The following is a 23,121-nucleotide window of genomic DNA, read 5'->3' as shown; positions in this document are numbered from 1 at the left end:
TAAATTACTGCTGCCCTTGTTTTCTTTCAGATAATGACCTCTCAAGGCAGAATAAATAGAAATATTGTATCCTATATGCAGTGGCAACTTTAGTCTATCAAGAAATCAGTTATGTTTTTAAAAATATTGTTGACACCTTTTTGCTTCCTTTGCTTCCTTTTCTTTGTTCTCCCCAGACTATGCTGACAACCATATCAATGAGTGCTATTGCCACAAATGGTGTTGTTCCAGGTAAGTACAGTTAGCAAACCTCTCATTTGTGTTTAAAAAATAAAAAGTTCCTGTAAGCTGTTACCATGGTTTTATTCCAGAGAAATTTGTTTAAGCCAGGATAAAAAGCCTGAATTCAGATCTAGTGTTTGTTCTTCTTATCAATTAGGCTAAAGATTAATTTATTCGGTCTTTGGTTACACCTGTGCTAACAGAAAGATATTTGAATTGAAACCCCCCCCAGCAGATACACAGTGTATGATTTTGTTGTCTTCTTGTTAATATTTCACAATTTATAACAATAAATCAATGATAATTTTACTCTCATTTTCTTCTTTTGTAGCTGGTGGCTCCTACTTCATGATATCCAGGTCACTGGGCCCAGAGTTTGGTGGAGCTGTAGGGCTATGCTTTTATCTGGGAACAACATTTGCAGGAGCCATGTATATCCTTGGTGCCATTGAGATTTTATTGGTGAGTAGTACTGGAGTAGTCCTGCTTTTAAGACAAACAGTGTATAGAAAATGCCCCAGCATTCTTGTCCCATGTTTGTATACACATTTATGGGTAGAGACAAGAAGGTCTCTTGGTGTCTAATTCTGTACTGCTAGTGCTTCCCTTTGAATGCTGCATGTTCTATGGGAATCCAGAATGGAAGCTCTTCTGAAAACATAGATGGGAGTATGAATGAATCAGACACATGCTCATCGCTGATAAAGTTGGCTCAGTTGTGCGATGGAAATAGAATGGGCTATTATCCCTTGACTTTTCCTATAAACTGAAGGTTTCTGTTGAAGAGCATGTTGCAAATCGGGAAGTGATTTACATTTCCAGTATAGGTACAAGATCACTACAGTAATAGAGGTCTGTTCCCGTGTTCCTTCAGCTTGCTTTCTTCTTCTTTCAGACATATATTGTGCCACAAGCAGCAATTTTTCATCCATCTGGTGCCCATGATGCATCCAGCACTATGCTGAACAACATGAGGGTGTATGGCACTGTATTCCTCATCCTGATGGCAGTGGTGGTCTTTGTGGGCGTGAAATACGTTAACAAGTTTGCTTCCCTCTTCTTGGCCTGCGTAGTAATATCTATACTGTCCATTTATGCTGGAGCTATCAAGTCCATCTTTGATCCACCTGAATTTCCGTGAGTAGTACTTCTGGATGGGCGTATAGCTTTGCCTGCAGGTCTGGAAGGTGGGATTCAGTGAAAGTTACTTAAAACTTGTGCCTCATACCTTTTTTGTGAATTACTTCTAATTTTTTTTTAGCTGTATATAGTGACAGTGGTCATCTTCTTCATGCAGAGCTCATGGAATAGATGTTTTGTAGGCTAAAATGAATGCATGATTACATTCTTTAACTGTTTTGGTAGAATGAAGTCTCGTGGTGAGCATTCAGATTGATGGAGGCTGACATTTCTCTGCTTCCTGTGAAGACAATCCAGTACCTTAGCCTACAGCTGTTGAGTTACATTTTAGCTAGAATTTTGCTGGGTTATTTATGGCAGGCAGTAGGAAGCAGTTTGGCAGGTCTGTTTTCCTGAGGCCAGTCAGACATGATGTGCTGCCTTCATGGCTGGAAACTATGGTGGTGTGATGCAGCCGCTTGCTGAGAAATAGGGTATCTCTTAGGGAGTTGTGATGATGGGGCTGTGCTGAGGCTCCAACAAAACTTCCGCTTGGTCTGAAAGCAGATTTGTCTGCTGTGTGAGCAGTCCTGCTCTGAACACAACACGTGATCCTTGGCATGTTGGCAGTTAAACATGTAATATGATTTCTTAAACTCAGAGCAATAATGTGGATACATGTGTTTTACCAGAAATGCAAACGGTATTTCCTGATACCGCTGACAAGAGATGAATGGAATGGAAATAGAGGAGTCAAGTCTGTGTAATTATTCGCCTCTTAAAATGTTGTGACCATAACTAAGTACTTGCAACCCTCAAGGGCTCCCTTTAGATATTATGGGCCCGATGATTATAATGTTTTACAACATTGGCAGGTTTACAGCAGTAAAAATAAAACAACGTCTCTACCTCCCCCTCATTATCTCTTGGATTGTTCTTGAACGTCCTCCCTATCTTTCTTTTTTGGGCTGTATTTCTTTCTCTGGAGAAACTAATACAACATCTAGTTACTCGCTGAAGTAACTAGACATTGTACTTATTTTTAATTCTGGAGGGGAAAGCTTCTCTGAAGTTACAGTTCACAGGCCTGCAAACCCTACAGAAATGGCTCTGTCTCTTCCATTTTCCTGGCTTTAGTGATTGGTAAGATCTGTGAAACAATTAAACTTACTAAAATTAAAGAAACCAGTATTTTTTTTTTCCTGTGGATGTTTTCTGGCACTGGAAAGAGAAGCTGAATGAACTTTCAGTGGCAGCAAGCTGGTAGGTTATATCACCATGTCTTGTGGAACCATCTTTGGAGAACTGGATTAAAATTTTTCAGTGCTGGAACAAACTATGTTTGTGGTGAGGTGAAACACAACAGGCACTGGAGGATTTTAGGAATTATGCACAGTATCTTCTGACAAGAAGAACCTTTGCTTATTGTGATTGAAATGTATGTTCATATGTCTGAAGCTAAAATGTCAGGCCGTTTGAATGCTACCCTACAGAAACTGGGATAATGTGATTTCTAGCATCTTTAGATTTTCTATATATCTAGGAATTTGAATTCTACTATTCAGAGCTCTTCCACTCCAGTAGTTCTGTTTAACTGGGAGGGATAGGGGAGAGGGGGGAGGGAAAGTGACCTAGTCTTTCCCTTTCATTGTTTAAAGTAAATTTACCAAATTCAATAAATAACACTGATGTAGCTTTTTATACCTTTCCCAAGATAGTTGGGAAAGTAGCTTTATACTTCTGACCCTTAAAGGAAACAGTTACACAGTCTTTGTCTTGCTGCCACCATGTTTTTGAAGCTGCTTTACTTAGCAGACTAGAGCCACTTGAGGTTTCCACGGTACGAAAGAAGAATTAAGTGGAGGGTGGATTTCATTTTCCCAGTACATGCAGTAACACTGGTTTCCATGCTTACCTTCCAGGATTTGCATGCTGGGCAACAGGACATTGTCAAGAGATCAGTTTGACGTTTGTGCCAAAACCGTAGTTAAGGATAACATTACTGTGGCCTCTAAGCTTTGGGAGCTCTTCTGCCATAGCACAAACTTAACCACTGAGAACTGTGATGAATATTTCCTAATGAACAATGTCTCAGAGATAGCAGGAATTCCAGGAGCTGCTAGCGGCATTTTGAAAGGTATGATAAGGGTTTCTTTCCCCCCTTAAGGAGGCATGCTGAGCAGCTGAAATGGGTTGAACTCTGTTCCTTGCTGTTTAAGAAAGAGAGATTGAAGAAATGTAATTACAGTGAAGAAAATTATCTTCGATAAAGAAAACCAGTCTTATTATCTTTAAAAAGAATACATGGCACTTTTGTCCGGATACAGGACTTGTCTGCTGTGAAATTGATTAAATCTGCCTTCTACATCTCATAATTTCAGCAGGAAGTCAGCTGTGATTATGAGCTAGACTAACATGAGTAAGTTGTTAAAGTTTTTCGGAAGTCTGTGTAGCTGTGAGTCTCCATTTTAGACATTTTAAGATTATGTCCTGATAGATGAGAGTACTTGTACAGCAGTAGTGTAATTCCTTCTTTGCCTGCTCCTGAATATAATATAATTGAAAAGTGTTCATTATTGACATGAACTTCAGAGAACAGTTGCTTTGTGCAGGTGCTGAGTGCCTAAGGTTCCCCTTTTCACAGGAACCACTAGCCTAGTTTCTAAAGTGGACTTGGTGAATTTTCAAAGGCCAGCCATGTAATTCTGTAATTCTTCCACTGTCTGAAGAGCTAATCTGTTTATATCTAGAAAGCTGGTCAGTATTGCTTTGAATTCTCTGATCTGTGGTGGGTATGGTTCATTAAAAATACTCAGACTATTTCTTGGGATTAAAATAGGTATGAAGCTAAAAGAATGTTACATCTAGTAATATTAAAGGATAAAAAGTGCTTAGGCTTCTCTAGGCTATTCATACATATTTATTGGCTTTGTTAACAGATTCCCTTGAAAGCATGCAAAATAAATTTTCTTTGATGTATTAATTTGTGTTGATCACTGAGTTGCATTTGTAATGCTCAGTTGTAGACCCATTATAATGCAAACAGTTGTAGACCCATTATAATGAACCATGCTTTTCTCTTCTGTGATGTGATGATAACACTGAAGACAACTTATGGAGCAATTACTTGGAGAAAGGAGAGATACTGGAGAAAGCACATCACCCATCTGTGGATGTGGCAGGCCAGAAGAACAACCTCCATCTGTACGTGCTTTCAGACATAGCTACTTCATTCATGGTGCTGGTTGGCATCTTCTTCCCTTCAGTGACTGGTGAGACTACTGGGATGAAAGGGCATCACGAGGCTCTGAGCTTTCTTCTCTCCCATGATCTTATGTCCGAAATGTATTTTCAGGTATCATGGCTGGTTCAAACAGGTCAGGGGACCTCAAAGATGCACAGAAATCCATTCCTGTTGGAACAATTCTTGCTATTGTCACCACATCACTAGTCTGTATCCTTTTAAATTTAGAGCCCTGGCATGTTGTGACTCAGGTGAATTACTGTGTATTCCATTTGTGGAACTGCCTTCAGGTGGCTAAATTATCAGTGTGAGTGTGATTGGACACTGGGGAGTGAAAAACAGCTGTCCTTGAGCTGAAAGCATTAGAATTATTATCCTGCTGTTTTCCATTCCCACAGTTTGTGTTGGGGTAATTGTTTTGGTCTTTTGCCTTTGTATTGCTTTTCTTCGCTATGCAGTGATCTATGGCTTTCCAGGCTGGTGGACTACAGGTATACATTTTGTTAGGATGCAGCGGACCATTAAGATGAGGAACGTAAGAGATCATAAATTTCAGGTCCTTTAAAAAACAAATAAATGCCTTTCAGTTTGAGTGACATTAAGGAGTATAGGCTTTCTTGAACATTTTAGGTTAAGATAAACTAGAGTTAGAGATTAGACTAGATGCTCCCCAAGTGGGTTGGGGGGGAGGGTCAGGAGGAAGGTTCATGAATCTCTGTATTTATTTTGAAGTTGGTGAAACAAGATCATCTTACATCAGTTTATAAGACAGTATTACCTCTCCCTGCCTCGATTTTTAAGACATTGATCTGATTTAATGCTATTCCATGATTCTTAGATACATCCCAGCTGGCATGCCTGGAGGTGTTACAAATGCTCTGCTCAGTAGTGAGCTCCATGAAGTTGTGAATGACTCATTGTTTCCTGACTGTTTCTACTGAGACTAGAGCACCTAATCTGCAGAATATGAGGATATTCGTCATACCAGATTTCTAGGTGCTGAGTGTGTGTTCAGAGGAACAGCCTTTGTCGCACTTGAAGTTCAGGGTTTAGGACTGCAGGAGCTTTGCTCGGGAAAGACTGTCTTAATCTCTTCTCTCTTGCTAGAGCAGAGATGAAGCCAAAGTCTTTCAGCATCATCTAGCCGTTGGTGTCTGTCATGGTAAACCATATATATATAATTTATTGTACTACAACTTATTAACATAGGATATTAAAAAAAAAGGGGGGGAGGCAAAAAAGGCAATTAATATGAGCAAGGACTTCAAAACTTCTTTGTATGAGCTCTCTGAATAAATCCCACCCAAAGGACAACTGTCCAAGATGGGGACTCCTGAAAATTCTGCTGTTTCAAACCTGGTTTTCACAAGAACTTGCCAAGCTGCAACTCAGGATCCCAGCGTGCTTGTCCCAGCTTCTTTGGAGCGCAGCCTTTTCCAGATGTTCCTTTGGGAACTGACCTTATACCAGGAAGTCTGCATTTCCTTTGAATGTAATAAGTATTAAGACAGGTCACAGATGTAACCCCTAGCTCTAAGATTGAAATACTTGCAGTTCAAAACTACTTTCTTGTTGGTAACTTTATATGTAGATGTTAATACACCACCCAGTGGAGGGCTTACATGATAACTTCTAGGCGTGATCAGTGTTCAGCTTTGTATTACCTTTCGTATTTTACAATTGCCTTTCAGGGGTAGAGTTTAGGATTTAACCATTCATGTAAACTTAAATTGCAAGATGAAAAGCTTTACTGTGATGCCAGATCCAAAACCTGAGATATTGTGTACTCCCCAACACAGCAGTAGTACAGATTAATAACAAACACAATATTCAAAGGCTAAGACTATTGGTGATGTGAATGCCATCAGACTACAAAATGAGAAAGTGCAAGGTAGTGGTTTTCTGTGTGTCCAAAATCTCTTCAAACACAAGAGAAGGATGGAGAAAAGAAAGACACTTTAATAAGTTTCTGTTTTATACTAGCAGATTAAATTGATGTTTACATATCAAAATATTTCTTCTGGAGTTATCTTCTTTGTTGTAACATTTAACAGTATTTTTTTAAAAAACTGAACCTTAGAATAACCACTTTATCACTTTAACATTAGAAGGTATATATGAGCAGTGAGACATTAACTTACTCACCAGCTTTACCTTCTACTAAAGGAGAGACTGCAGAGCAAATGCTGTAGAACAGAGGCACATTTTGAACTTTCCGCAATACTTTCTATGGTTGCTTTTATCTGCCATGTCTAAATAAATCCTACTTCCTTAACACAATCTCTACTCAAGACTTCAGTTGTGTATTATTGTTTGGAGCCTGCATAGAAGGAGTAGTCCTGAGAGATAAGTAAGTTTTACTGCTTTTCTGCTCTCCTTTCTTCTTTTTTTGCAGAGAAGGTGTGTTCTTTCCCATTTCAGGCCCCTCCCACTTCTAGGTGCCTTCTAAACCATATTTGTATGTAAATTGTAAAGTGTTTTGGGAATCTTCTTGTATTTGATTTGATATTTTCCAGCATGGCTCCTTCAGATTTTCCATCCTGTGTCTTAATTCCTGCATTTTTCTAAGTGAAAGTGGAAAATAATATGATAACATAAGAGTTTTATGGTACATAATCAAAAGAAAGTTTTTGGATTGTTGAAATCAGGCTGCAGACACTTCCTACCTGTGCATCAAAAGTAACTCAGATTGTTTGCTACTTTCTATATTTTCTAATCAAGAAAATATGTAATATTTAAATGACATCTTAAAACTGACCCAAAAAACCAAATGTGAGTGTCAAAATGTCTCACTGTTTCTCTCTGCAGGTATGGCGATGCGGTCAACAGGAACCTGGTGGTGGGCACCCTATCATGGCCCTCACCATGGGTCATTGTGATAGGATCCTTCTTCTCTACCTGTGGAGCAGGTTTGCAGAGCCTCACCGGAGCTCCTCGGCTGCTGCAAGCCATAGCGAAGGACAACATTATTCCTTTCCTCTGGGTTCGTACAGCTTAAAAACCCACCACTGCCACCACCAGAGCCATTCTGTACATATTAGCTAACCAGCTGTTTGACTTCATGCTCTCGGAAATCAGATTTATTTTCCCTAGTTTGCCCAGCATTGAAGTGAAGGTCAATATTTTATATTTTAATACTTTGTTTTCTTCTGTTAAAAACTAGGAATATTTTTAAAGGATTTTGAATATATAGTAATTTTATGAATAAAATTCGCATCCAATTCAGTGAAGTACAGAAAGTCTTTAGAATAATTTGACTTGTTGCTCTAGAGAAAGAAGTATGTGGGAAAATTACTATTTTTTTTTTAAATGTAATTTTTCTTTTTTTCATTATAACCATATGCAATACTTGGAAGATACGTTTAATGTTTCTGTTTCTTCAGGTTTTTGGTCATGGAAAAGCGAATGGTGAACCAACATGGGCTCTTTTGTTAACAGCACTGATTGCAGAGCTAGGAATCCTTATTGCTTCACTTGACATGGTAGCTCCGATTCTCTCAATGTAAGAAACAGGCAGGTTGCTACTTAAGGCGGGAAGAGCGGTACTCTTGAGTTTTGCTAATTTGATTGTCTTTCAGAACCATATTCTGGAACCTGAGTTCCACTTTTGTTATTTCTGTGAATTCTCTGATTTCAGGCTCTACATATAAATCTACTTGTTTCTGCTCTGGCATATGATGTGAATAAACACGTTTCTGTATCTTGTTATTTTGTTTGGGAAAATGTTATTTTTATCACAGAACAAAGATAGTATTGATGTTGTGGATAGATCCAACTTATTCTAACTAGTGTATATTGATAATTCAGGCTAGTAAAAATCAGAGAGATAGGCACACATAACAGGGCAGCTGTATTTTGACTGTAAATCATTCATATGATTATAATATGTGACAGAATCTATAAATGTGTGTGCTAAAAGGTTTTGCCCTTTTTTGCTCCTGCAGGTTTTTCTTGATGTGTTACCTCTTTGTTAATCTAGCATGTGCAGTACAAACACTTCTTCGAACTCCAAACTGGCGGCCTCGATTTAAATACTACCATTGGTAAGCAAAAGGCTGGCACAGCACACTCAATGCCTAGTCTGTAAGCTGCAGTGAGGGTTTCAGAAGAACCCTCTCCATGAGGGTTGTGGACATCTTTTATTGCTCTAGATATCAGCTCTAGGCAAGAGTAGATGTCCTCTAGATTCATTTGTAGTGGACCAGACCAAGGTACTTAATGGCATGAGAGTTTCATTTCAACAAGAAGACACTAAAGCTACTGGGGACTGGGGATATTCATTGGAAGCTTTACTTCCACTGCCAATTCAGAACAGACAATTTAAAATAAAAAAGCAAGGGAATAATTGACTTGTTTTTAAGCTTTTCTGCACTGCTTCTTACTGGTATCTTTGTCTTTTGTTTTAGGGCACTCTCATTTTTAGGCATGAGTATTTGCCTAGCACTGATGTTCATTTCATCTTGGTATTACGCTTTGGTAGCTATGCTTATTGCAGGCATGATTTACAAGTACATTGAATACCAAGGGTAAGTATTGACTGGATAGAAAAGGGCAAGAAGGAGATTGGGTCTATTTTTTTATGAATTATCTCTGGCCTTCACATTTGGAGAAGGATTTGTCCAGAGATGTGACTTTCAGGGCTTCCCTTATTCATTTTTTTTTTTTTTTTTTTATTATTTTACTGTGTCAGCTAGACAAAAGCCCCTAAAGGTGTTTGGTGACACTTGAGAGTCACAGGAAGCAGAAGCTTGGTTGGGATCTATCCTTCTGCTGTCTGTCACATGTAAATCAGGCCCAGAACAGCTGAAGGCAGCCATCTTACTCCAGTTGATCTGATGCAAAGGTCTGTCTACAACAGTCCTAGAAAAGCTGAATCTGCAGATCAGGTTGCCTGAGATAGTTAATATCTGATGGACTCAGGCTCTAGTGTGTGACTGTGTAATGTAACATTAACAATCAGGTATTGACATGCGTGATGTTTATATAGGCTTGGGACGCCTCTATAGTGGAGTGTTGCTTACACATGAAGCACAGAAGGGTGGTGGTGTCATACACATTTGACTTAAACATTTGCATTTTCTCATGTGATATGTTGTATCGCAGACATATATGTACAAATCATAACTACATGTGCGATGCATGCTACTAATCTTATTATAAGGTAATGTTTTCTTTATAGCATGACTGTAATTGTGCAGTTAACCACTCAGGAAACCTTATGTTGGCTAAACTGTGTGTTCTTCCCAGGGCGGAGAAGGAATGGGGTGATGGGATCCGGGGTCTTTCACTCAGCGCAGCAAGATATGCCTTACTCAGACTAGAGGAGGGCCCTCCACACACAAAGAACTGGAGGTACTCATTTTGGATTAATTACATCCACTGTCATGATTATCTACTTACATTTTAGGAGTTAAACTGGACTCCAACCAAGATGCTTTTGGTCTGTGTGAATGAGTTGAAATGCTCAGAATATTTAAAAACAAAAAGTTGAGTCTGTGGTCACTGCCTAGGCTCAACTATGCAGCCCCTGTCTGGGCAGAGCTTTCGTGTCCTTTGGATCTTTAATTGGATTCTGAACTGGTGAGATCAGAAGTGGAACTTGGAGAAACTCTGGAGGTCTCTGAGTACAGAGGTCCAGATGCCCATGGTAATTTGCACTGGGGGCACAGAGAAGTCACTGCTATATATCTAGGATTAAAAACCAGAACAGTGGTCAACATTTTTCCTTCTGGCTTTGTGTGTAGATCAGATGGGCAAGCACCTTCCTCTCGGTTATGCATCACACAACTCTTAGGCTCTGAGCAAGAGGACTAGGAATCTACCAAAGAGAGTTTTATAAATCTTTTTATGCTTCCTCAACCTTAGCTTAAGACAGACAATAACTTAATTGATGTGTGGCAGCACCTTAAAAGACAGAAGACAAGTGGGATATGTATTTAGATGAAAATACTCATATTTCCCAGTTGTTTGGCACAAGGATCCAGGTAGCTCTGGAAGGGCAGCCCTGCAACGTATGCTCCAGTAGTACTTAAAAGAGCCTTGAAAATCAGCCACATAAATAAAACACTAATGCAAGCCTCTTAAGTACATGAAGGAGTTTTATGACTGTCAAAACAATACAGCAAAAGAATTCCCTCAATGCTCAGATCTGCTTTGAATCAGGAGAAATAAAATATTAATTAAAACCCCTCTAGTGTGTGAGATACAGGAAGAATGTGCTGTTTCAGAGTTAATATTTAAGCACAGTTAAAGGGATAGAGAGGCAGTTGTTTTAAAAGTGTTTTTGTTAAAGCCTTAGTGAAAAATAAATTCCCTTTTCTATTTTCTGCAGGCCTCAGTTGCTGGTGCTTTTGAAGCTTGATGAAGATTTGCATGTAAAATACCCTAGATTGTTAACATTTGCATCCCAGCTGAAAGCTGGTAAAGGTTTGACTATCATAGGGTCAGTGATCCAAGGGAATTTCTTGGAAACTTATGGAGAAGCTCAGGCTGCTGAACAGGTCAGCGTCTTAAATTCTTAAAGTAAAAAGGGATGAGCGGGCAGATAACTTAAAGGTTTCATAATCATACATGGAAAAAAGTGTATCCCAGGAGATACAAGACTAGAGGAGTAGTGCTACAGCAGTTCAGGAATGGGCTTGCAAACATGCTTCAACTGCTGGTTCTGTCTTTGGGAATATAAATGATCAACGCTTGCAACTTGTGTAAACAGCCTTACTTCATAAAACTGTCTTCATTTATAAGAAATACTAAGTGTGTAAGTTTGGGTATGCTGATCAGTGGAGGGAGGAGTACTGGTTAGGTTTCTGAACATACCAAAAAGCATTTCAGTTACTGTAAGTTATTACACACTTAGCAAATGTGCTGTGTCTCTTCCAGCATGGTAATAAATTTCTTAAAGAAAGCATCAAAGGATGGTCCTGAAAATATATTAATAAATCATTTCATATTCCTTGCTGTGCAAATGTGACATCATAGCCCTGTTTACATAGTATCAGCACATCGCTGTTTTCTTCCCTAGAGGCTTTTTATACAGGAAAACCGTTATAAGGGGAAAACTAATTCATAAGCCTGTGTGTTGACCAAATTTGTTTAGTTTTTAAACAAATAAAGGGTATGGTATTCCTGATAGGTTTGGTGGTTATATTTGTAAATTGAATATAACAACACAGCATGCGACATAGGAATCTGGAACTGGAAATCCAAATGAAGTTAGTTAACCTTCGGTTTAAAAGGCAAGTGTTTTAGGATTAGAAAATGGAAAAGTGAGATGGTAACACAGATATCACTAACTACTACTATGAATAAGCGAACCAAGAAACCCTTATCTTAATCTGTTAGAAATAATTATGTTTGGAAGGGAACTCTCTGTGTTTTAAGCAAGTATTATACACAATTAGTGGATATTTTCTCTTCTGTTTTATTAAGGAAAGCAGATGAGCAGAACTTTGCTTTGAAATGTGTTTTACCTGTGGATGTGTGAACCAGGAATTTACACTGTAATCACATGATAGAGAAATACAAAGAGTTCCTTTTGGTCGTGAGGTTTTTCCTTGTCCATCTTGCAGACTATTAAGAATATGATGGATATTGAGAAGGTGAAAGGATTTTGTCAAGTAGTCGTAGCAAATAAAGTTCGGGAAGGAATTGCCCACTTGATCCAGTCCTGTGGACTAGGTGGCATGAAACATAACACCGTGGTTTTGGGATGGCCATATGGCTGGAGACAAAGTGAAGATCCAAGGTCATGGAAGACGTTTATAGGTGAGCTTTATAGGTTCTGTGTGATCAAATACTGTGAAGAGAGGTGTTTATTACACACCTGGCACACAGAAGGGATTTGAACGGAATCCTTGTGAAATTGGTTTTTGTTTTTAGTCTTTTTTTCTTTTTTTCAGTTTTGATTGTGAAGTAGATAATTTCTCACAAAACTGTTTTATGTTTGGAATATCATTTCTTGTATGTAAAAGACCTATGAAAGATCCTCAAAGATTAATCTAGTGACCAAAATTCATCTGTCTAATGAATGGTTAAAAAGTTACAGACTTGAGAGGTGCTGTTTTAATGGCAAACTATAATTTGTTTCCTAGATAATCCGTCTTTTCACTGATCCTAACCTGTCCTCTCTTCACTACTGCAGCCAACGCTGCCTGTACTGCAGCTTCCCTTGCCTGTACCCTTCTCCTTCCCCTATGGTCCAGTTCCTTAACACAGTCAGATTAGAACAGAGCAGATGCTTTCTCCGCATTCCTAGCTTTGGAGATTGCTACTTTTCTTTCAAATATGAAATAGGGCTTGGTTCCTGTAAGTCTGCTTTATCTGGGCTTTGTCCTTCGGTCTGACCTGTCTTTGCAAGCCTTACTGTACGTACTTTTTGTAAGCAATGACTTTTAAGGTTTGCTGACATTTACTTAGTAACTGGTTTGTTTGTTTAGGACCATAGATCACCGTTGCAGAATTGGAAGTAACTGTCTGTCTTTCCTCTGTTGGGCAGGTACTGTTCGCTGCACGACCGCAGCCCACCTGGCTCTGTTGGTTCCCAAAAATGTGTCTTTCTACCCCAGCAACCATGAGCGTTACAATGAAGGCAACATTGATGTGTGGTGGATTGTGCATGATGGAGGCATGTTGATGTTGCTTCCTTTTCTTCTCAAACAGCACAAAGTAAGTAGCTAGCCAAAAAATGTCACCCAACTATTTTTTCGAGTGTTAAAGATACAAATTCCAGTGGTAGAGCCTGTATTGATAAAGAAGAGTGGATATATTGAGAAGTTCCTATCTCTTGGAGCAAAATATTGGTTCAAATACTAAAGAGTTTGTGTTCCCTCATCAGGTCTGGAGAAAATGCAAAATGAGGATTTTTACTGTAGCTCAGATGGATGATAACAGCATCCAGATGAAGAAGGACTTAGCTACTTTCCTCTATCAACTCCGAATAGAGGCAGAGGTAGAGGTGGTAGAAATGGTAAGGAATTTGAGCCTGGTTTTCACTTTATGATGCAAATGGTGGTATTTGGTTCTGACTTGATTACAAGCATAGTATTTTTTTCTTATTTCTGCAGCACAATAGTGATATTTCAGCATATACTTATGAGAGAACTCTTATGATGGAACAGAGATCTCAGATGCTGAGGCAAATGAGGCTGACAAAAACAGAGAGGGAAAGGGAGGTATGTCATTTGTGGTTGATCGCTATGGGCTGCTGAGGTGGATGACACAAAGTGCATTCCTGGTAGTGTTTTATATAGCTGCTGGTTAATTTTAACTCGTATGTTCTAAAGAAGTAAGGAAATACTTTTAGTGTAGCTTTTTTGTTTCCCAGAATTGCTCGTGGTCGTTGGATAGCCTGGCTGTCCTTCTAAAACTGTGCTAGAAATTATTTGTTTGGGGGCAAAACAATGGCAGCGTAGAAAGGATTTGTGTGTTCCCCTTTGTGATGTAAATGACACTTGATGACTTGATGTAGGTCTCAACCTCTTCTTGACCCTGTTGCTTTATATGGGATGTCCGGGGTTTGTCTCAATTTATAGCATATCCTGTTTTCCTACGGAAGATTTCGTTCCAGTTTGGCCTGTCAGGACACATTGCGATGACAGGTGCAAGTGATCTAATATTTCTGCTTGTGTTTGTCCAACTTTTTTGTTGTAGGTTTTGAGTCAGACTTTTCCATTGTTTCAGACCATGTCATGATGTGAGCTAGACTGTCTCTCTTGTATAGGCCTCTGTTAGTCCCAATTCTGCATGGCTTATATGCATCAAAACTGCTCAAAGTTAGTTTGTTGTGCAAGATCATCGGCTAGGGCAGATGCCTCATGTAAGAGCTGTTCTAATGGCTAAATTGACTGTACAAAATAAAGGATACAATGGAACAAGAAGTCTTCTATTGCTTAAATAGAACCAGGGAACGTAAAATAATGTCTCTTCTTGTCATTCATGTGACCTCTAGGCTCAGCTGGTAAAGGACAGGCATTCAGTGGCACGTCTAGAAAGCCTCTACTCAGATGAAGAAGATGAGACAGAACCAGTTCCTGAGAACATCCAGATGACCTGGACAAAAGAGAAATGTGACGCTGAGAAGCGGAACCGAGGCAGTGCTGTGGGAAGCTTTAGAGATCTCATCAGCATTAAGCCGTGAGTCTTATCTAAGTCAACAGCTCACACCTCCTGAAACTCCAGATGTGCTGTGCTTTTACTATCTTTGTCTCCCAATCCTTGGTTTAGACGTGCACAATAAACATTGAGACCCGACTACTGAAAAGACAGCAGTTAACCTCCTGGGAAGTCTCTAACCAATTAAATGTGGCACACATCCCTCAGTATTTTGCTTGGTATAGTCAAATTCTATCATAACTTTCCTCCTGTCTCCCAAATACCTTAACAAAACACACATTTTAAAACCAGACTGCTAATTTCACTGATCTAATCAGAATTAAAAAATAAGACTGATAATTTCAGTGTCTAATGCATAGTGTGGGTGTTTAACGGAGCAGGGAAGCAGCTGTGGAGATGATAGATGGTGATGAATGACTATGAACAGAGTATGTGTGTGATGGAACTCTCCAAGACAGACTTGCTGTTGAAGTACTGACATGTAACAACAGCTGTAGCTGTGTGTATCCTATGAAGAGCTGGAAGGAAAGGTCTATTTTGGCTTTGCATAAAAATGTGTGAATCTCCTATGACCTCTTTGATGTACCACATCTTACTTGAAGAGTTCACACAGTTTTGCAATCTCAGCAAAGTTCCAGATTTTTATTACTAATAAATCAGTGAGAATTCAAATCTGTTTTAGCCTGAATCATACTGTAGAAAATCTGCTGAATTTGGTGTTAACTACCTGTACTTTTTCCTCTTCCATGCTTTCAGAGAGTGGGAAAACTTGTAAGTTTGTTATTTAACTTAGAAGTACATTAAGATGGTTGAGAGGCAAGACTTCATTTTCTCAACTAAAAGTAGGAAAACCATATGTAATTATGGAAGGAAAGAAAAGGAGTTAGCTGAGCAGTCTTAGCAGTGTTTTGAAAGGGAGCAGGATTACTCACTTAAGCCAAGTATCGTAAGTAGCACATAACAAACTACAAGAGCTGTCTTGACAGGAACTAAGTCAGGATAGAAAACAGTTACAGGCCTGAACTTGTTTGCTTAAGCAGAGTATGACACAAGAAATGGGAAACATTACTCATTTAGAGAAGCTCTCATTCCACAGTATTGCTATGATGTTATTTCTGTCAGTTTCTGGGCACTAAAAAACCCCTTTCTTATAGCCTACACTTTCAAATCACTGGGGGGGGATGGGAGATGCCAATTATAAATGTCACTTTGGGAATACCAAACCTTTAGTTTTCAATTCCTTTTCCAAAACTATATGCAGTTAATGATAGTGCATTGCTTCTGGTGCTGGTTTCTTCCTCACTTCCTGCAAACATAACCTGGTCTCTGTGTTGTCCCTGACTTTCTGAAGCTGATATGAAGGCAGAGGATGTCCTTGGTCTAAATTAAATAGGAACATGCAATAGCGGAGAGGCAAGTCACAGTGGATAAATTGTGCTGTTAGTATAATAAACATTATTCTTATCATCACATCTATTTTCTGTCTGTATAAATATTTTTTTGCAAACCTAAATGTTCAGAAGAGCAGCAAGGTTACTAAAAAGTTTCATAAAGCTGAGTTAACAAAACTATAGATTTATATTAGATTAGTTTCTACTAATGCTTATTTTTAATATGTTAAAATGAAAAAAAAAAAACCCTAAACAAGTGCATTCTCCCTTTGATGAGTCTATTTCTGTATTGTTTTACATTACCAAAATAATAGTTGATTTTCTGGTGGAACGAAACATTCCCTGGCTCAAAATCCTCGAAAGATACTTTCCACTTCCATTCCTGCATGAATGGGTGTTATTTTGTGATAATATCTTCTAAATAATTAATCCTGTTGCCTCTCCTAGTCTGGATTCTTAAGGAGTAGAGGCTTTTGAGATCATTCTGCACCTATTCCCTTCTCTCCCATAACTTTCGAACCAAGTGGCTATTCAAATTTGAAAGCATGATTGAGATTTTAAAGCTACTCGGGTCATCAGTGTTTGTTGTAAATAGCCAGGCAGAAAGGTCGATTAGTGTCCAGCTGGAGGAAAGGTTAAAACCATTACTAGACACCAGGAGGGCCCTGTCAGCAGACATACACCCAGCTGTTTGTGGGCTGTGTTTCAGTCTATGGATCTGCAGGAAATCAAGCTTTCTCCAGAGCTGTCAACTGCTGTTCAAAAGAAAAAGCCAAGTGCACATGTAGGAAGTGTGGGCTGAGCACAGTGGTGCTGGCCTGCTACTTAGTTCCAATGGATCTCTGAGTTTTTCGGTACTGAATCCGGAGAGGTGTATGGTCTGTGCTGCCGGGGGAGCGGAGGGATGCCTGAAGGGAAGGCTCCGCAGTCACAAGTGTCCATGGTCAAAGAGCATGTACCCTTGTGCAAATGTGTTTTAACTTCTTACACAAGACTTACATCACCTTTGTAAGTCATGCTTCTTGAAGAGCAATATAACTTCATAAACCGGAGACTTGATCCAGGGATCTTAAAATCTGTGGACTAGCTGTACCTGAAGAACGCTGTAAAATCTCTTTTGTACCTTCATCAGTAAGTTTGAAAATATTTAATGTGTGTCAACATGTAACGGGCTATTTAGGAGATTGCAGGTATGCTTTTAGGGGCCTCTTTAATATTTCCATTTTCAGAGGCATGTTTCTAACCGTAAGTCTGAATGTGCTTCTTCTACAGGAACCAGTCTAATGTCCGAAGAATGCACACAGCAGTGAAGCTGAATGAAGTTATTGTAAATAGATCCCATGATGCCAGACTTGTTCTTCTCAACATGCCTGGTCCTCCAAAGAATACTGATGGTGATGAAAACTGTATCCTTTCAGGCAAGGCCTGGGTCACAGAGAGGATCTTTCTTTGAATTCATTTGCCGCAAATACTGTCAAGCTGTAATGTGTGACAAAGTGTCCACGGAGTGGAGGGTACTGGCTTCTTGTGGCTGTTACGTAGTAATTGCTAAAGTAAAAGTTGCCACAGGACCCTTACAGGTTTGAATTCATTCTTGTCTAAACTCTTACTTGATATATTTATTAAATATGTTTAATTTAGTTCTCAATAGTGGATGTAGCAGACATCTAAGGTGCATTCACAGCAGCTGGCATTCTGGGCAGAGTGATGTCTGAATCCAAGTGAACAGAAGTCCTGAAGGAGAGGCTGCATTGCAGGCGTAGCTCATGCATCAGAATTTGGGAGCTTAGCTCCAAGTGCAATGCTCTGGTAAGGTTAAGATTCAAACCCAGGGTGTTTTGGCACATAGAGGGATACTTGCACTGTGCCCTGGAGCAAGGCAGGAGCTGAGGGTTGTGATCTGCTGAGGTGGCTGGCATTGCAGTTCTCTGTCCACAGCTGTTCTTCAGCCTTGCTTTGCACTGTTAAATTAGTGAGCCTTTCACTGGCCTGCGCCAAAAATGTGTGTCACAAATCACAGACTAAGTGATTGGTTTCTCCTAAACCTAGATAGCAGTAGTAATGGTGTTTCACAACAGCATGCTGGCTAAAGTAAGGATAAAAGCGTTCCTCTTAGCATAAGGGAGGTTTAACTGCAGCTACTATAGCTCAGGAGAGATTTTAAACTTGAGGTTATGAGTGAGGATGCTTATTACTTCACCCTTTCTTGGGGAGGCTGAGCCACTGTGACCAAAGAATGCTACATATTCGTGGAGTGTGGCTGGGAGGGAGTGTGGCTGTGTAACCTGGTGCACCAGCATCGCTGCTGAGTGCAGCTTCGGGCAGTGGCAGGTTCATTTTGGAGCCATCTGAAACTGGCTCTGTACAACATGGGGCAGCCCGTGGTCTTGTCTCCCAGAGGATGCCCCTGCAGCCTCCCTGCTGCCAAGATCTTCCCACAGAAACCCAACAGAGGCTAACTACTGTGTATTTTGGGTTTGATATTCCTGTTGTCCTTGACTTCCCTGAAACAGACATGGAGTTCCTTGAAGTCTTGACGGAGGGTCTGGAGAGAGTACTACTTGTGAGAGGCGGCGGCCGAGAAGTCATCACAATTTACTCCTGATTTAGTACAAGATTCTAATGTTGGTCTACATTTACCTTCTTGGTGATAATGGACATTCCAGTTTAAAATGGAGAAGAAAAAAAAGGTCTTTTTGCCTAAATTTCTCCTCATCCAGTCCTGTCCATTGTCTTTCCATTTGCAACATACATATCTTTTGGGATTGCAGTCTTGTTGTTATACCATCCAATTAGCAACCTAAGTTAATTGTGAAGCTGCCACATTTTTAAGTTTCTGCTTTGGTACTCCAGCATTCATGCATGTAGTTTTAACACTAAACCTATTTTTATTTTTAATCAGCACTGCTATGTGCAGTATTTTTAGTAACTGTATGTAAAGTTAGGACATGAAAGCCAGTTACTGTAAAAAGGTTTTAAAAGCTTTTTATATTAGGTTTGGGGGCTAGAATTACATTACATAGCAGCTAGTTTTTGCTGAAGTCCAGCTATAAAGCATTTTCTAAGAGCACAGTAAATTGTAAGAGGGGACTGAAAAAGCTTTGTTTTTCTGGGTTTATTTCCAGAACTAAACTCTCAGTATTGGATAAGAATTTATACTTTTATTACATTTATTGATAGAGATTTAAATAAATTATGTTGATATAGTTGGAATTATGTATGTAGCTTGCTACAAACTGTTGCTTCTGAGACTTGAGGTTCTGTGAGGCCAGATCCCTATTTATTTTTGTATTTATTTGTCAGAAATATTGAATAAGCAGATGCAGACTGTTTAGGATAGCAGAGATCTCACAATAAATTTTGAATTGGCAGTGGATTGAAGGACCAGTCCTGTGCAGTTCTTCCATGCTTTAAATTTCTTGCAGACCATCCATCAAAGTACAGTGAGCATGCTGGAGTCCCATGTGTAGAACCGGGTGCTTTGCTGCACGCACAGCGGTGGGATTGCACTTGCACAGGCACAGGGGACCTGCAGCTTCATTGTTTGCTTTATGCCCTTAGAGGAAAAAGAAGAAAAGAAGACCCGTATTAACTAATAAGTCTCCAGAGAGTTTATCAAGCCCATGAAGTTGTACTTTATGTACAGAACACTGGTATTTTTTCAATAAAACGTTGCATACACTTTGACCCTATCCTCCATTCTGCGTGCCGTGCCAGCTCCTTGGGAGAACACCATCTGTCCTTCCTTGCGCTGTGGCACTGCGCTGATCTGCCTGCAGTGGGTCCTCTGAGGGCGGGGAGGGTGGTGGGGCTGTGTTGGTGTTCACCAAATGGCTCAATGACTGCTCAGTGGAGACACCAGCTCAGGCTTCTGAGCAGCCTGGTGCTGTCCCTAAGTGTGGGAAGACTCCTGGGTCTAGAGTTACTGCCATATGCAGTAACCAGGTGGAAGTCTGCGCCAGTAGACTATGAAATGCGTGCAAGCTGGAACCCCCTCAAGATCTTGGGCTGTCTGGGAAAGCTATAATCCCATACAAGGGGCAGGGGTGAGCTAAGCTTCATGGGATGCATTACTAGTAAAGAAAGAAAGGTAGGAATTGATGCATTTCTCTGACCTATGTGCTCTTGTTAGTTGGTGTATACTAGTTGTGTCAACCTTGTTGTGATAGTACTCTTAGTTGTTTCCCTGATAAAAGCATGAGTGATTTGTCTGTGAGACAGAAATCTGGGAAGCTATCCAGGCGTCTGTCTTGAGTAACATAATAAAAAAATGCTTTTTTTATCAGTTTTACAGTTAAAGCCTAAGCTTGTTCTCTCTGAAACAGGACCTTCCTGATGGAAGTGGGGTGGCATTAGTGCCTGCACGATCCCTGTAAGACACCAGCCAGGGAACAACTCTAGGGTGCGCTCTTGACTAGATATTTTGTATTATATTTTTGTAACACGGGCTTTGCTTTTTTGGTTTTGAACTCAGAATTCTTTTCACTCACGCTTTAAAATCAATGAAAACAATAAAGCTTGTTTAGTTGTAAGTAGTAGTGTGCTATTTGTAGAGAGGTCATTTTCACATCTTCAGAGGACTGAGTAGTGCTACACAAGTGTACACCAATCATGATAGTTAACACCTACTTGCAAGCATTTGTCTATAGGAGTAATAAAGTTTATAAAAACCTTTATTCTTCAGACTTTTGTAGGTATGACTCTGAGATATTAACTTTCTTTTGCCAAATGTAAACCTCTAATACACACATGCTGAGAAATGCATACAGTTATTCCTTTGGAAATGTTATACATAAGGGTGACCTAACCACCTCACAAAAGCATTTCAGTGCCATCAGTTACTTGACCCACGTAACCTGTTAGTGGTTTTATTGTGTTTTTAACATCTAATGAAGTGACTATCCTTACAGATAACTTAGATTAGGGTTTCAAAGGCAGTATTCTATGCAGTGTGGATTAAAAAATCCAATCCCTAATTCAGCATTGTGTGGAACTCTAAGGGTTTAATAGTCTCCAATTGTGTAATTTCCTCTGAGACTTCACTCACACCAAGGTGTGGAGTATAGGTGTGCATGTCAGTGAAAACTGAAGGGAGCATGGGAAAGGTTGTGTAAGAAAACCATCAATGGAAAAGGTAATGTCTAGTTGAGTCAGATTCTGTGAGGGTACGTGAATGGTGACCTCCCATTCGTGTCCCTATGCCAGAACCCTTTTTGGTAAGGAGATGAGAACATCGCAGTTAAAATCCAGTAAGACAAACTTGATTTAAGCTCTTTGTATATGTATGGAGAATTCCACTTAAAACTTCCATTGCATTGTTTTAATAATTAGTTATTAGAAAAAGCCTACGGTAGCACAAAGATGTCACTTTGCTTTATCTTTCACCTCCAGAAAACCTGCAAGTAAAGAGCTGGTTTACTCTTGAGTAAACGTTAGTGGCACCCAGGCGGCTGCCTTAGCTACGGAGCAACACGAGAGGGCACCAAGCTGCCTCCGTGGGGTCCCCCCGCCTGAGGAAACCCCGCCGCAGTTACCCGGCTTGTTTGGGAGTTAATGTTGAGTGGTGATTTTTCATGCTATTGATCAAAACGGGACTTCTTTGAATTCTAGATGCACTGATAGGAAATGAAACGTGATAAATTAAAACATTTCCATTTAAACAATACAACCTCCTCCCCTGTCCTCATTTCTCATTTTCTCATCTGCGTCATCCATAATAATGTTTGCTTCTTCAGTAGTTCCCTTGGGAAGGGAAAAACTGCCTCATGCTGTGCTCTGGAGGTCAAACGTTCTCATTCCATTCTGGAGCCGTTATCCCACTGTACAGTCACTGGCCCTGGTATGTAGGCAAATGCCGCCAGTACAAAGCGCTGCTTTCCTGCCAGGAGAGATACCCCATCACTCTGGATCTGCTGTGTCAATCAGCAGCGCTCAGAACATTGGTGCAGGGCAGCAGGTGACAGAGTTTTGACAAACAGTTCCATCATCATCACACTATTCCAAGCTCAGACAGCTCTTTGAACATATGCCCCCTGCCAGTGGACAATTGACCAAAAACACTGTCTGTGGCTGACAGTGTCTGTCCAAAATCCTCTCTTCACTCCTCAAATAGCGCATGCAGGCTTCCTGCTGTTGGGAGAAGTGTATTAAGGGCATGTCTCTTCCTCTAGCTGGGAAAGACACCGGCCAGCCAGGCAGATACTGCTCCCTCCTGGCAGGCCTGATGTTCATGGCTCCTGTCAGCTCCCAAAGCAAGCCTGCCCAGTGCCTCGAGAAGTGCTAGGCAGCCACTACAGTGACTGTATGTGATGGGCTAAATCTGAGCTGGGAAATGGGTGAATGGCTGAGCAAACAGGACAATTTCAAAAGTAAAGGGGTACGTGGCTAGTTCTGTGTGGCACTGGGAGGTGTCCCTGACCTACCCCTGCACAGGCCTTTGGCTGAGGTTCTCTTTCACTTCCCTGCACCTCTTGTGGGACTCCCAAGACAACTGTCAGTACTTGACACTGTGAGGTCCAAGGCTTTCTAGCTTGCAGTGATTTCTGCTATTCCCTGGCAATGCCAGTTACATAGACATCACTACTAAAACAGAAATGTGGCAAGATGTGTCCATGGCCCACAGACAACACTGCTAGCGGGTTGGTAACAAAGCTAGAGACCTCAGGCGGAGGTCTCAGACTTTTAGAGATCTGTGTTGTACAAGAGATATGACATGAAAAGAAATATAAGCGGGATGGGACTGTATACTGCATAAATCTCATCCATTATTAAATAAGTAAAAAATAGATTTAGCTGACCAAAGAAAGTATTTTTACAAAATTGCTAGAAGAGAAGAATACCAGTGGGTGGGTTCACTAATCTTCTAAGCAAAGGCAGTCAGGATCTATGACTGGATATTCTGAGGTAGCTCCAACAGGGAGATGAAAGCAGCAAGTTACCATTTTGATGCATAACTCTCCAATGCTTGGATATTATTCACCTGTTTCCTTCCAACCCAAGCCAAACACTGAAGTTTCAAAAAGTGATACCTCAGAA

The 23,121-nt window shown here is 40.2% G+C and overlaps 1 protein-coding gene across 2 annotated transcripts in view; it reads left to right on the top strand.

Moving 5' to 3' along the window:
- Nucleotides 1–19,783, top strand: part of SLC12A4 (solute carrier family 12 member 4) — a 50,825-nt gene extending 31,042 nt beyond the window's left edge. Inside the window, exons 5-24 of one of the 2 annotated variants that reach the window (XM_030470987.1) lie at nt 177–231; nt 554–684; nt 1,118–1,359; nt 3,264–3,478; nt 4,449–4,613; nt 4,697–4,795; nt 6,878–6,935; nt 7,394–7,568; nt 7,969–8,087; nt 8,530–8,628; nt 8,992–9,111; nt 9,833–9,937; nt 10,917–11,085; nt 12,154–12,349; nt 13,080–13,249; nt 13,419–13,550; nt 13,648–13,755; nt 14,532–14,716; nt 17,359–17,492; nt 18,600–19,783. In XM_030470987.1, coding sequence (XP_030326847.1) covers nt 177–231; nt 554–684; nt 1,118–1,359; nt 3,264–3,478; nt 4,449–4,613; nt 4,697–4,795; nt 6,878–6,935; nt 7,394–7,568; nt 7,969–8,087; nt 8,530–8,628; nt 8,992–9,111; nt 9,833–9,937; nt 10,917–11,085; nt 12,154–12,349; nt 13,080–13,249; nt 13,419–13,550; nt 13,648–13,755; nt 14,532–14,716; nt 17,359–17,492; nt 18,600–18,691 — 2,769 coding nt within the window. In that variant the 3' untranslated portion in view covers nt 18,692–19,783. The remainder of the gene's footprint in view (nt 1–176; nt 232–553; nt 685–1,117; nt 1,360–3,263; nt 3,479–4,448; nt 4,614–4,696; nt 4,796–6,877; nt 6,936–7,393; nt 7,569–7,968; nt 8,088–8,529; nt 8,629–8,991; nt 9,112–9,832; nt 9,938–10,916; nt 11,086–12,153; nt 12,350–13,079; nt 13,250–13,418; nt 13,551–13,647; nt 13,756–14,531; nt 14,717–17,358; nt 17,493–18,599) is intronic. The other variant, XM_030470988.1, reaches the window with a different exon arrangement.
- The last annotated feature ends 3,338 nt before the right edge of the window (nt 19,784–23,121 follow it).

This window comes from Strigops habroptila, chromosome Z (assembly GCF_004027225.2).
Source record: "Strigops habroptila isolate Jane chromosome Z, bStrHab1.2.pri, whole genome shotgun sequence".
Taxonomy (NCBI): Eukaryota; Metazoa; Chordata; class Aves; order Psittaciformes; family Psittacidae; genus Strigops; species Strigops habroptila.
Note: the sequence above shows the minus strand (reverse complement) of the source record. Positions and strands in the feature narration are given on the sequence as shown.